The 13,848-nt window shown below is 40.9% G+C and overlaps 1 protein-coding gene across 1 annotated transcript; it reads left to right on the forward strand.

Moving 5' to 3' along the window:
- The first annotated feature begins 1,264 nt into the window (after nt 1–1,264).
- Nucleotides 1,265–13,837, forward strand: ipo4 (importin 4). Its single transcript, XM_027007293.3, has 30 exons — nt 1,265–1,690; nt 2,032–2,118; nt 2,247–2,326; nt 2,424–2,465; nt 2,617–2,746; nt 2,922–3,101; nt 3,418–3,483; nt 3,703–3,804; nt 3,893–3,976; nt 4,081–4,233; nt 4,339–4,392; nt 4,592–4,701; nt 4,789–4,897; nt 5,910–6,039; nt 6,263–6,376; nt 6,572–6,685; nt 6,826–6,949; nt 7,437–7,548; nt 7,923–8,038; nt 8,548–8,625; nt 8,853–8,910; nt 9,267–9,372; nt 9,695–9,888; nt 10,179–10,229; nt 10,346–10,471; nt 10,558–10,784; nt 10,918–11,050; nt 12,459–12,563; nt 12,657–12,726; nt 12,831–13,837. Exons 1-30 carry the CDS (start codon nt 1,625–1,627, stop codon nt 12,959–12,961), a joined length of 3,252 nt encoding a protein of 1,083 aa, XP_026863094.2. The 5' UTR covers nt 1,265–1,624; the 3' UTR covers nt 12,962–13,837.
- Nucleotides 13,838–13,848: the final 11 nt, after the last annotated feature.

The raw sequence follows: 13,848 nt of genomic DNA on the forward strand, positions 1-13,848 counted from the left end.
CCAGACGATCTTTAAGTGACCCTACACACTGAAAACACCAAACAAAGCAAATAAGATCTAACTTTGGGTTTTCTTCTTGTGAGACTGAAACAAAGTTTATTCCTTAAAATGCCATGTGCTGTGTTGAGAGGGAAGTGAACTTCTGGTCAAGCCTGTGGTTCTTCAATATATTTTATTTTATTGATCTTAAATTCTAAATAAATTCAGTATTATCTCAAGTTTAGTTATGATGGGGGTTTTTTTATTCAGTTGTTTGTGAATCAGTGGTTTGTGAAAGCGCTATATAAATAAAGTTGACTTTCATTTTGTAATGTTTTCATTCTTGTATTGAGTGTTCACTGATGTGACTACTTGAAATTTATGAGGGAAGTTTGCATTAGTATTATTATGAAAATAAATGTTTGTAATCGACCCTGTCCGCTGCTTGAAACTGTAACATGTAAACTAAATGTGAAAAAGGCGCCAATGAACATCCTGTATTCTGATTAGCATAATATGCCGATTTAGTAGACGTGTTGGCACAATGTAGTCTGTGTACATTTGTGTGCGAGGTAACATGTAGAGAAGGTGGAACGTTATGTATCCTATATGATGAACAATTGTGTTACAGAGGGCTATGAGTGCCTTGTATGCCATTAGTTATTTTTATTATTGTAATTTTTTTAATTCGTTCTAACAAATGCATTAGGGCAAATTTATTTCTGTGTCATGGAACCACGTTTAAATTTACAGCACTTAGCAGGCGCTCTTATTTATAGCGCTAAGTTTTGCATTTAGCATATTAAAACAGAAATACAAACAAAGCAAACACAACGTTGAGTTTACTGTGTTCTGTTAAGACCAGGGTATTTTTGTATGCTTACAGCGATGTAAAATTGTTGTTTTCGTGTCGGTAAAGAGCATTCCTTACATTTAGGCGCAAATTCATATGCAAATAGGCCATTATCACGTCGTTGTCTCTTGCGTGAATATGTATCGACACCATTAACTTTGAAACTTAGAAAAGAGCTAGATCTTCGTTCTCGAAAATACCTTTTGAGGGGATATGTCTAAAGACTTTTCTTTTCAGTTGTAAATCGGTTTAGCCTTAGCCTACTGTAACCAACAACGTTTCTGCAATCTGAGCGGCGTTATGCAATGCCAGTAGCGAGCCCTCTCTGCCAATGCCCGGCGCTCTGCGCCTCGGTAACTTTCGAGTTTCGTCGGGTTCATTTCGGCACGCTGACTGACGTGTGTTTCCCTATAACGTACTGTGGCGCTCGTGCTCCTGCTATCCCCGCGTGGTAAGTTTGGTAGCTAAGGAACTTCAGCGGTCGGCTAACGGGAGTCTCTCGAGTTTCTCCGTCGAGTCGTTTGACAAAACGCCTGGGAGAACCTATCCATTTAGTACAAAGCTACATTATAGATAATGTCTGATCTGGTTGTTTCATTTACAAAACGGTATCCTTAGCGTTAACTATTCCTGTGCTGTCCAAACGTCTGGCTATATAGCTTAGCTGCCTAGCTAGCCAGCTACCTGTCATTTTCTAAGCCGGCGCCGGGAGCTCGGTATCTTAGCACAACTTCACTATATATTTTCGCAGTCAGTTTATTCAGTTAAAGCGCAGCCAAGTTCATTTTCGACATGTCAGAAGAATTAGAACATATCCTCACTCAGCTGACACAGCCCGATAACGCAGCTATCCAAAAGGTAAGGTGAAATGTAAGTTTGATCGCTTGCTAGCTAACCAGTCGTGGTGAAGTTTGACTGGGATTTAAAAGTATTGTGATCTATAACATATAGCATCAGATAGATAACTGACTAGATAGCTTGGTAAGTTAATTAACTAGTTAACTAATTAACTGTCATAAACGATGAATTGTCGGGCCATAACATTGCCTGGCTATCAATGGTTTGATGTAGATAAAGCATTGTAGTTGAAGTGACGTGAAAGATTTTTTAGTAATTGTTGCTATCTAAGTTAACAGCATATCCAAGTGTATGTTACTTTTAAGTTGCATTATAGCTTAATGTGTAATGTCCCGTGCCAGGCCACTGCTCAGCTGAAACAGGCTTTCAAGGACCCAGCCATCATTCCAGCATTATGCACAGTTATGACTCAGTCCGCAAATCCACAGGTAGACAACGAGCCGGAATTTCAACATGCTGCAAACATGCTCCGCTTACATTTCCTCATATCAAAGTCTCTGTCCAGTTGGGAAGACTTTATCCGCATTTAAAAAAAAAAAAAAAATTTCTTTTTTAGATCCGGCAGTCAGCTGTAGTAATGTTGAGAATGAGAGTGAAGAAGCACTGGAAGAAGATCAGCCTAGACCATAGAGAGAGGTTAAAGATTTTAATTTGAGCTCTTCTTTTCTTGGCATTCTGCATTTCAAATTTAACATAATGGAATACATGACACAGTATATTTTTGATCCTTCAGCCTAAAAGCAGTAGTCCTGCAAGCTTTTCAACAAGAAACAGAGTAAGTCTGTTAATTTGTTCTGGCATTTCAAGTTAAGATCCCAGTTTTTAACCTTATTTTTCACAATCTCAAACCACCAAGTTCAGTAAGTACTTAAACATTAAGTAGCAGTAAGTTTCATATATGCAAATGTATGTTTTTACTTCTTTAGGCACACAGTTCACCACTCTCTGTCTCAGCTGAGTGCAGCGATGGTGAAAAACGAGGCCCCTGACCGCTGGCCTGCCCTGCTTAAACTGCTAAATGAGTCCACCAATAGCAACAATCCTCAGGACAGGCAGGTAGTGATTACTGGTGGTCAGAAAATTTTCACACTGTATAAAACACACATTTAAATGCATATTATTCAGTTCCAAAAAGTAGGATTTTTTTGTCATGACGTGTTTTATTACAATCTGGGATTGTACTGATACACTGTCCTGTTTTTATTTCTCTACATTTGAACATTTTTCCCAGCTGGGTCTTCTGCTGCTTAGTAAAGTAGTAGAGTCCAACCCAGAGCCCTTTAAGCCCCACTACAAGAAACTGCTTCAGCTGTTTGGCACTGTGCTCCAGGATGGGACGAATCCAACTGCTTTGTACTACTGTATCCTCACCCTTACTGGCATCACACCTTACACCGGCACAGAGGAGATGGTTAGCAAACTTATGTAGCCATTTTTGGGGGAGGGGGGTGACTTTTTTTTTTTTTTTTTTTTTTTTTTTTTTTTTTTTTTTTTTACTGGATTGAATTGAAACCATTTAGGTCAAACACGATAAAGAAATTCATCCTATTGATGGTGCTCTAAATGTTCGATTGGCAGAAAATCATCTTTAGATGTGTTTGACAGAATAGTACTTCCATAAGTTGCTCTGGGTAGTCTGGAAATGCTATAGATGTGCTGATGTGTTCTATGGGATCACTAAAGAAACATTTAAATTTTTTCTTTTGTTCCTTGTTTTTTTTTCCCAGAACCTGATGCGTTCATTGATCCCCAAACTGATATTTGCTCTTAAACACCTCATTCAAGTAGACCAGGTGAGGCTTCTTTATACATCTTCCCTATGCTAGTGTACTGATTACTTTCTTTGTTCAGTTCAAGCATGTGCTAAAGATGCAGAACAGCACTCTATTATGGGCTCTTTGTTCAAGCTGAAGGAATGCAGTTCATGTTTGTGCCTGTTCTTTGACTTGAATTTGAATTTGGTTAGCCTCTTGTACATTTAACTTTCTTTCTTTGTTTGGCTCATTTTGCAGGACCAGGCCAGTGAAGCCATGGAGGTTCTTGATGAGTTAATGGAGAGTGAGGTTTCCATTGTGGTCCCTTATATTGCTGAGATTGTTCAGTTCTGTTTGGAAGTGCGTATCAACAATCAACTTTATCTACAGTGTTGAGTACTAACTAAGAATGGGCATATATTAATTCATCTGTTTACTCTTGGTTTAGGTCAGTGCAGATGTTTCACTCAGTGACTCTCTACGTGTCAAGACTCTGTCTTGTATTGCCCTCCTCATTAGACTTAAGAGCAAGGTATTCCTATTCACTAATAAATGTCACATGGACGCTCTCAGGAGTTAGCCAGAAAGCCCACACTTGTGAGGGGAGTGAATGTCAGCTAGTCCCTTTTATTTTAGGCTGTGTTAAAGCACAAGCTCTTGGCTCCGATCCTGCAAGTGGTGTTTCCCATCCTAAGTGCAGAACCACCTCTTGGAGAGGAGGACCCGGAGGATAAGGAAAACGGTGACGGCAGTAGTGACAGTGAGAGCCCTAAGCATTTTGCTGCTCAGGTATGCCTCTCCCCTTTAATCACTGGAAATATCACCTTGTATTTCTAAAGAAAAAACATCTCTGACTGTTTGTTTTTAAGATGTCTGTGTGATTCCAATTTGCAGGTGATTGACACGATGGCCCTTCATATGCCGCCAGAGAAGCTTTTTAACCAGTTGGTTAGTAAGCACATAAATATACAGTGTAAGACCCAATCAGTAGCATCTATTAAATCTCATCTGCTGCTAAACACACTCAACACAATTTTTAATAGTCACAGCTTTTGTTGTTATTTTTCTTTATTCTTGTCAGTCAATCTAGTTGATGGTTGCCAGCCAATTAGAATATTTAATAAGTAATGCCCTTCCTCTCTGCTAGATGCCCATGATTCAGGCCTGCCTGGCCAGTAAGAACCCATATGAAAGGAAGGGAGGACTCATGAGTCTAGCAGTACTGGCAGAGGGCTGTGCAGACCACATCCGCACGAAGTAGGCTGTGTCCTACACTCAACGCTTCTCCACATACAGAAATAAATGTCTTTTTAAACTGCGTGTTTGTGTGTGTGTGTGTACCAGGATGCTGTCATCAGTGCTGCAGACAGTGTGTCACAGCCTATCTGACAGTAATCAGGTGGTGCGGAGTGCAGGCCTCTTTGCTCTGGGTCAGTTTTCTGAGTACCTGCAGGTAAGATGGCATATATTTAAAAGCATGCAGTGTATATAATGGGTATATCTTTCATTGTTGTAGTGGTATATGCAGGGTTTTTCTGGGTTCAGATTGAGGCGGAGGTGGACTCATCCTAGTCATGTGTATGCATGTACATTCCTTCAACTGGCTCAAGTACACACTTTTTACAAGCAGCATAGCCCTATTTTAGGAACTTGCAATTATATAAATAAAGAAAATGACAATGATCACATTTAAAGCATATTTCATTAAAATATTAAAGTTCCCTGTTCAACATAAAATTCAATATAAACATAGAAGCAATGTGTTAATTTTATACAGCTAACTTAACAGCAAAATTGTTCAAAATAGAATCTAATATATACATGTACTATTTTTTTCAATACTGTTCACAGTGGAGCTCTTGCAGTGGAGCTGTACATCAAAATAGCCAATGAAATTTACCACATCTTGTCAACAACATGAATTCTTACTTTTCATGGGCGTAACTTTGCTTGGAAAAGTACTTGGGACAAGAATGTGGCCCAGGTGTTGCATTCAATTCAGCTACCCCTCAAATTTGCATTCTCTTTACGAAATCAAGTGCTTAGGCACACATTCACTGAAAAGAAATCAGTGCTGGTATTGAAAGGAAGAGGTGCAAATGAATTTTATTATGTAAATTATTATTGAGTAAATAAAGCAAATGCAGCTTGTAGAGGAAACACTTTACTGATTTAAGTTTAGCTAATAGCTTCATTAGCCTACGACAGGACAATGACCTTGTCTATCTTCAAGGTAATTTGAGGCCTCAGGAACCACTTGTTGGACAGGGGGAAAAAGAGAGCGCAACTCTTGTTAAGAAAATAGGGATACCAAGGATGCATCTGTCAGGCAGCACAAAGTTTGACAGAAGTGGCCACAGTGTAATTCTCTATTCAGGAAAATAAAAACCTGTATGTGTAATTCATGGTATTGATATTGAAGAATGTGCAATTTAAATGAGGATTTCGCTTTGTGTCTCTTGTAGCCTGAAGTGAGCAAATACCATGCAGAGTTGATGCCATTGTTACTAGGCTATATGTCCTCTCTGAAAGAGGCCAAAATTGGCCATGTCACCAAGGCTTTTTATGCCCTGGAGAACTTCTTGGAGAACCTGGGTAAGAAAGCACCACAGCTTAGTATACAATGGATCAAAATAAGATGATCTTAACTATTGCTATAATCTGCTATAATGGCACTTCTGAGGAACTGGCTTCTTTTGTTTTTAAAGCTCACATGACTGTTGATGGGTGTAAATGTATGCTTTTTTTAATATAAGGATATTGACACAATCTTGCTTTAATGACAAATGCATGTATACTCTCTCCTTCTCCTGACCAGATGAGGATATTCAGTCATACCTGCCTACTCTTATGGAGACTATGTTCTCAGCACTCAACACCACAGACAACCTCAAACTCAAGGAGCTTGCTGTCAGTGCTATAGGAGCTATAGGTAACGAGACATAGGAAACCTTGGACCACTTACCTTAACTGCAAAACCTTGTAGACATGCAATTCTACAAGGGATCCCCATCTTCTAATACCCTTCTAATGACTTTTTGCTGTTTCATTCAGTCAGTTATTTCATTAATTCTTAAAAAAAAAAAATTTCCTCAAACTATTAATACATTTACTTTGTTCCTCACAGCTAATGCTGCCAAAGAGATGCTGGTACCCTATTTCTGCACTGTAATAGAGAATTTGAAAGGCTTCCTGACAGATACACGGGATGAAGTGAGGTCACTGCAGACCCAGGCATTGGGTAGGGTTTATGAAAGATACCTTTTTCTTTTTTAGCAGTCTTGGGTTCTTTTTTTATGTTGCCACAAGAGCCCTTATTCTTTTCTCTCTCTCTCTCTTTCTCTCTCTCTCTCTTTCTCTCTCTCACACACACGCATATAGACACTCTCTCTGTATTGGCTCGTACCATTGGTAAGGATGTCTTCAGTCCATTGGCGGCAGAGTGTGTACAGCTGGGTCTGAACCTCACGAATTCTGTGGATGATCCGGACCTGCGGCGGTGCACGTATGAACCTTTGTCTTACAAAAGTGGGGAATGGGGGATGTAGCAGTGCCAGTTCCCCAAAATCTCTCTAATGGAGGCCCATTCTCCACACAGCATTTACATTTGTGACATTTTAAAAAAGTGCTTTACTTGTCTACTAAAGTATCCTTAGCACAAATACGTCCAAAATGCCCCTTAACTGGGATACTGCCAGAAACAAGTGTTTGTGTTGAAACCTAGATTGAGAGAGACAATATGGAATACAAGGCAGATCTTCTGTCCCACCGCACACACACATACAGTCTCACAGACCAAAGCTACAGTTTGGTCCTGAAACACATTTTGAAGAGACTTTTAGCCTCACTGGAAAACATCTGTAATTGATACCAGTTAACATGTATTCATCTATCAGCACAGATGTGGCTGCTGTAACTGGGTTTATTTATTCCTCCTTTCTTTCTTTCATTCTTTCTGTCTCTCCCTCTCTCACCTTTGCTCATCCCACCAGGTATAGCTTATTTTCGGCCGTGTCTTCCGTTAGCCCAGAAAGTCTTACTCCCCATCTAACTGCCATTACCACACTGATGCTACTGTCACTAAAATCTACAGAGGGTGTGATGGTAAGTGCACCGTGTTGCAATGATATTTCTACAAAACACTTGGACCTCTGATCATGTTAATGATCTTAATTAAGTATATACTACCTTTTTAAAAGACATATTATATAATATAATGCAGTAATATAAACCTGTAATACAAACCCAAGCCAGTATTCTAGGAAATGAATCAATGCTTATTTATCAAACTTCAGATACATTTTGTATGAAATGGTCCTTAGATCATTGGCCACAACTCTCTTGCTGGTTCTGGCTGCCAGCTATTGGCAGAATGTTTTGTTTGCTAACATCAGAAATGTGTTGTATTCAGTAGGTGACAGATAATACACTAAAGCTTAGCAGAGTTGCATTTATAAGGTCTACACCACTCCTGACAGGCTCACCTAGAGGAGGAGAAGCAGTTTGTTCTGTTGGATGATGATGACGACAATGATGATGAGGGTGATGCTGTGTTGGAGGAAGATGGCGAGAATGAGTTGGAAGATGTTACTGGGTATGAATGCTTTTTGACCCCATCTCTCTGCAGCCATGTTTCCATCCAAGGAAATGCAATCAAATTGTCTCAGACTTTTCACCAATCCATTGGTCTTCGGCTCCGACATTACTGTTGGCTTATCCGTGTTGGCTGTATAAACTGCTTAGAGGAATGAACTTTCTTACTGAAACAAACATACAACCACTGTGATAACAAAAACAGAAATAAAATGATCTGTCATATCTTGTTTGCAGTTATATTATTTATGCAGGAAATGCTTAATTCTTATTGTAATTCTTTTTATTAACAAAAATGTAATCCAAAGCGAGTTAGAAATATTTTGTGTAATTTAGTTAGCAGTATCTTTTGTTTTTCTTTGCATTACAGCATTTTCCACATACAAATGCTTGGATAGAAATGTCTTTTCACTGTTGTGAAATTTTTTTGTGTGTCTTCCTCCTCGTTCCCTTTTAATCTATAAGGTATTTTGGTGATTTAAATTATTTAAAATGCTCCCTGTTTCAAAGGTTCTGTGTGGAGAATGCTTACATTGATGAGAAAGAGGATGCTTGTGATGCCCTGGGCGAAATTGCCTTCAGTACTGGGTAAAGAACCTCAGATTTTACACAAGTTGCCCTTTTTACCACACGCACACACATATCATTTAATTCAAAAAGTCACACACATGCACCCATTCTTGTTCTAGCTGTTGTAAAAACAAATTGAGAAGTTCATGCATGGGCTACTGAGCTTTAGCTCTAATGTGGTTAATGTGCACACATTCTTCTACACATGCAAACAGACAATTGATGTGATTTTCTCCTATTCTCAGTGCTGCGTTCCAGCCTTTTCTTGAGTCAAGCTTTGAGCAAGTCTATGAGCTGCGTGACGTAAGTTGCTAAATGCGCTTCCCTTGAGTGTGTGTGTGTGTGTGTGTGTGTGTGTGAGAGAGAGTGTGAGTGAGTGGGAGTGTATGCACTAGTGGGATACTCGCCGTAAAGGACAGTTTTGGTATGAAACGGTGGAAATGCATGTGTGCTGACTGTTTTGTGACTGTCAGGCCCAATGCACTGATGGGGTGTAGTGGCTTTTTACTACTGTATGTGCACCGTAGAGTTTGCACCTTCTGTATTATTTTGGGTTTTTCTGGTGTGATGTGTAATCAGCAATGTGTCTCCACATGCAAGAATTCTGTGTTCTCCCGTCTTTGTATCCATGTGTGTGCGTGTGTGCATGCGCACATCAGTTTCCGCATGAGGACGTGAGGAGAGCTGCCTTCGGTGCCATAGGCCACTTCTGCCGGGCTCAGCACAAAGTGTGGCAAGACAATCCTACTGAGGGTAATCACCAGGGTATGTGTGACACGCACGAGCTCCCCACACCCTTTACCCACCACTCCCCCAGTCTCTCTCTCTCTCTCTCTCTCTCTCTCTCTCTCTCTCTGATAAAGTTTGACTTTTCTCATTTGCACTGATTTTAAACTACACATCCATCACAGCTCATATCTCCTGTCTCTCCTCTTTCCGACCTGTGCTTTGTCTAGGAGCGATCCAAGAAGCTAATGAATAGATTAGTGTTATCTTTGCTGACCAGTGCCTTACGACCTCTGTGTGTCTGTGTGTGTGTCTGTGTGTGTCTGTGTGTGTGTGTCTGTGTGTGTGTGTGCACGCACAGCTCTGCAGAAGCTGCTTGGGGTGGTGCTGCCCTGCTTTATGGAGGCTGTGAAGCAGGAACGAGAGAGGCATGTGGTGATGGGGGTCCTAGAGGCCATGAACGCTGTCATCAAGTCCTGTAAGGAGGAGGCACTGCAGAGCCCAGACAGGCTGGCCGAGATCAGCCACACCATCCGTGACGTGCTGAAGAAGAAGGTGAGGGCTCCAATGCTTGCTTCCTCCTTCATAATTGCGCATCCTCACTGCATCAAAGAAATGCCTGGCATACACATATCATGGTAGCAGAACATCTTTTACGAAGACAAGGATGTGACCTGTTGCATTTTAATTAGTTTTAATTGATTTTAAATTTAATTTCAGGCAAGTTGGTTCGTTACTTGTAATGAATAGTTTATAATTGGCTGTATCTCAGGTCTTGCAGGCATTTATTTAATCAGTCCTTCTTTCTTTTTCACTCTCTCTTGCTCTTTCTCCTTCTTTCACAGACTGTTTGTCAGGATGCAGGAGGCGATGAGGCAGATGATGATGACCAGCAGGTCCTTATTAGCATCTCATTATCCTTCCACCCAACCAGACAAAGTCAGGAATGGTCAGTAACCCTGAGCTATAGTCCACTGTCGAGATCTAATGACGGGGCTGCCTTGTGTTTCAGGCTGAATATGATGCCATGCTGCAGGAGTTTGCTGGCGAGGGAATTCCTATCCTGGCTTCAGCCGTTCCAGCTGAAACCTTCTATCCACACCTCAACGACCTGCTGCCCCTCATAATGAACAAAGCGGTGAGTTTCCTCCTCAGTTTCCTTTTTTTTCCTCTGCTGAATGAAAATAAATTTCAGAATCCTGTTTGCTCTTGTCTGATCTGCAGAAGTCCTCGTGCACGGTGGCAGACCGCTCCTTCTCTGTGGGCACGCTAGGGGAAACCCTGCAGTCCCTAGTGAACGTGCAGGGGGGCAGGGCCGTCGCAGGGCGGCTGTCCAATCGGCTGCTGCCCGTGCTTGTGGCTGGGGTTAAGGACAGTGATGCAGAGGTGCGCAACAACAGCGTTTTTGGCCTGGGGGCTCTCGCTGAGGCTGCTGGGCCCATCATTTCCTCGTATCCTTCCCCCAAGGCCCTGCGTGTGTGCACGGGTCTGCATGTCTATCCTTTATTTGACCATCTCTCCTGTTGCTCTGCATTAAAAAAAAAATGCCCATAGTTTTGGTACCTCCTTAACCCTGGCCTGCAGCAATTACCCGATGATGCTGTCTCTCTTCTCGAACCTCCTGGTCAAAGAGTCAGACCGAAGGGTGATTGACAATCTGTGTGCTGCTCTGTGCAGGATGATAATGAGCCACATGGATGGCGTCCCACTCGAACAGGTACTGACCTGGTGGCAGGTCATTGGTTTCGGTCTACAGGACCTCAGGCACCACCCAGTTTTGGTTTTTCCTTTGCTCTGAAACGGAGTAACTCATGAAGTAAATTTCTAATTTTGAGGTTTGTCAGGTAAGCTGGAGAAGGGAAACCACAAAAATGTACAGTGGACAGGTATAGTGCACATGGATCGTGAAGGGGCAAATGGCATTAATGGAAAATTTTGAATAACATTCAACAAAAAAAAAGAATAGTTAAAACACCTCTAGGGGGCTAATCTCTGTTGTGTGTGTGTGTGTGTGTGTGTGTGTGTGTGTGTGTGTGTAATATATATATATAATATATTATATTACACACACACACACACCACACTGGCCACTTTATTAGGTATACGTAGCTAGTACCGGATTGGACCCCCTTTTGCTTTCAGACCTCCTTCCTATTCTTCATTGCATGGAAACATTCCTCAGAGATTTTGGTCCATATTGACATGATAGTATCACACAGTTGCTACAGTTTTTTGACCTGCACATCCATGATGAGAATCTCCTGTTCCAGCACATTGCAAAGGTACTGTGGATTGATCTAGTGACTGTGGAAGGTTAGGGTTCACAGAAGAAATCGAGACTCATCAGAACTGACTTAACCAAACCTTTTATTGTCCACTTTTGGTGAGCCCATGCAAATTGTAGCCTCAGTTGCCTGTTCTTAGCTGAGAGACCCAGTGTGGTCCTCCACTGCTGTATCCACTACGAGGTTCGGCATGTTGTGCATTCAGAGATGCTCTTCTGCACTTGGATTACTGTTGCCTTTCTATCCGTTCGAACCAGTCTGTCCATTCTTCTCTGATCTCTGGCATCAGTAACTGCCACTCACTGACCTTTTCTCTTTTTCAGACCATACTCTGTAAAGTCCAGAGATGGTTGTGTGTGAAACACTCAGTAGATCAGTAGGTTCTGAAATACTAAGTCCAACCCATCTAGGACCAACAACTGTGCCACGTTCAAAGTCACTTAAAGCGCTTTTCTTCCCCATTCTGATGTTCAGTTTGAACTTTGAGCTGGTCGTTTTGACCATGTCTACATGCCTAAAAGCATTGCGTTGAGTCATGTGATTGACTGCTTAGATATTGCTGTTACCGAGCAGTTGAACAGGTGTACCTAATAAAGTGGGTGGAGAATGTATTCACATGTATAGGAACATCTCTAAGAAAAGGCAACTGTGTTTTTGTTTTCTAAAGTGGAGTGGTGTTTCTTTTTTTCCAATTGTGAAATGGATGTGGTACACTAACCACAGAATTATGATAGGATGGCATAGGGGATTAATTGTGTTAATTACATGAAGGGTCTGCTGGAAATGTTGAATTTAACCCCTTGCTTTTGGCTTAATTACAATGACTTCCCCATTGCCCAGGTACTTCCTGCTCTCCTGGTGCGCCTCCCTCTGCAGGAAGACATGGAGGAAAATAAGACTGTCTACAGCTGCCTGGCTTTCCTCTATTCCCGCAATCCAGCACTGGTAATCAATCATCCATTCATTTCTAGGAACTGATGTCCTATCATTCTGTTCTAGTTCTTTAAACTGTAACCACTTAATTATTTCTCATTTTAGGTTGTTAGTCATATGAAGCCAGTACTGTCTGCTGCAACAGCCATCCTAGGGACGAAGGATATTGGTGCAGGTGAATATGGCGGGTTTCTGCTTGGTTCTGATGCTTTTTGTGGGAAATCCAGTGCTCTGGTGTTTGGTGTTTTAATTTCTTTTTTATTTGCTCTTGTCCATTAGACACCCAGAACACACTTGTCACGATGCTGAGAGATGTCGCCCACAGATACTCCCAGGAATTTGAGAGTGCTGTGATGTCACTTTCTGTGGAACAAAGGACCAAGCTGACCGCAGCTCTTGCTCGGTCATAGCTTGTCTCCTTCTACGTGGCTTCCACCAGAAATGTATTTCTAATAGGATTTTTTCCCTACATGAGACCTTGACTATTTGAGTTATCCAAGCACATGAGCACTTCCCTACTACACTGTTTTGCAGCAGCGATGTTCCCTGTTGATATTTGTTTTTCACAATGTCATATCTTTTTTTTCTTTTTAAATTAACTGTTATTTAGTACAGTCTTCTGCTACTGTAGCAACTAAACAACATTGTGGATAATTTGGAGAGTGAAGATATGAGTTCACCTTGCATGGAAAGAAATGCCACTTGAAAACATGCTCATCGTTCTTCTATATTTAGTACACATCACTCTACAAGTTGCAGTCATGTTGGTATTGTTAAATGAACTGTTAATCATTTTTATGAAAGAATCATTTTATTTATGAGATACATTTTGAATTTTAAAGGAAAGTGTATAGTAGCTCATATGGAGTACAGATATTTCACACAGTATTTTCAAAATGTGTAATGTCCAGAAAATTAATCTCCTGGATTACCAATAGTTCCTAGTTAATAGTTCAGTAATGACACATCATCTTCAGTAAACTACAAGCAGTTATTTGTATTTGACATGCAAATTGTTAACAATTTAAAATAAGCTTCTTCTGAATGGATGAGAGAGCATTTAAAGTTTGTCAGTTTCTTTACACACTTGCAATGAATTGTAACTGCCCTTTCTTTTGAGAGTTTGTTTGAGAGTTTTCTTTCAACTGAATTTCCACCCTAGCCAGGACTTCATAAAATCCCTGAAATAACACATCTGTATTCAGGAAATGCTACAGTAGTCAGTGTGGTATGGGTAATGGCAGTTTAAACAAACAGGACCCTGATTAAAATGCACTGTTAGATTGCTCTGGCTGGT

This window comes from Electrophorus electricus, chromosome 14 (assembly GCF_041902795.1).
Source record: "Electrophorus electricus isolate QZ-2024a chromosome 14, ASM4190279v1, whole genome shotgun sequence".
Lineage (NCBI taxonomy): Eukaryota > Metazoa > Chordata > Actinopteri > Gymnotiformes > Gymnotidae > Electrophorus > Electrophorus electricus.

Bases quoted from the DNA above. Each gene is read 5' to 3' on its own strand.
- ipo4 (XM_027007293.3), top strand. From the start codon at position 1,625: ATGTCAGAAGAATTAGAACATATCCTCACTCAGCTGACACAGCCCGAT. The intron at 8,626-8,852 runs GTAAAGAACCTC...TCCTATTCTCAG, and splicing joins GAAATTGCCTTCAGTACTGG to TGCTGCGTTCCAGCCTTTTC. The intron at 10,472-10,557 runs GTGAGTTTCCTC...TCTGATCTGCAG, and splicing joins CCCTCATAATGAACAAAGCG to AAGTCCTCGTGCACGGTGGC.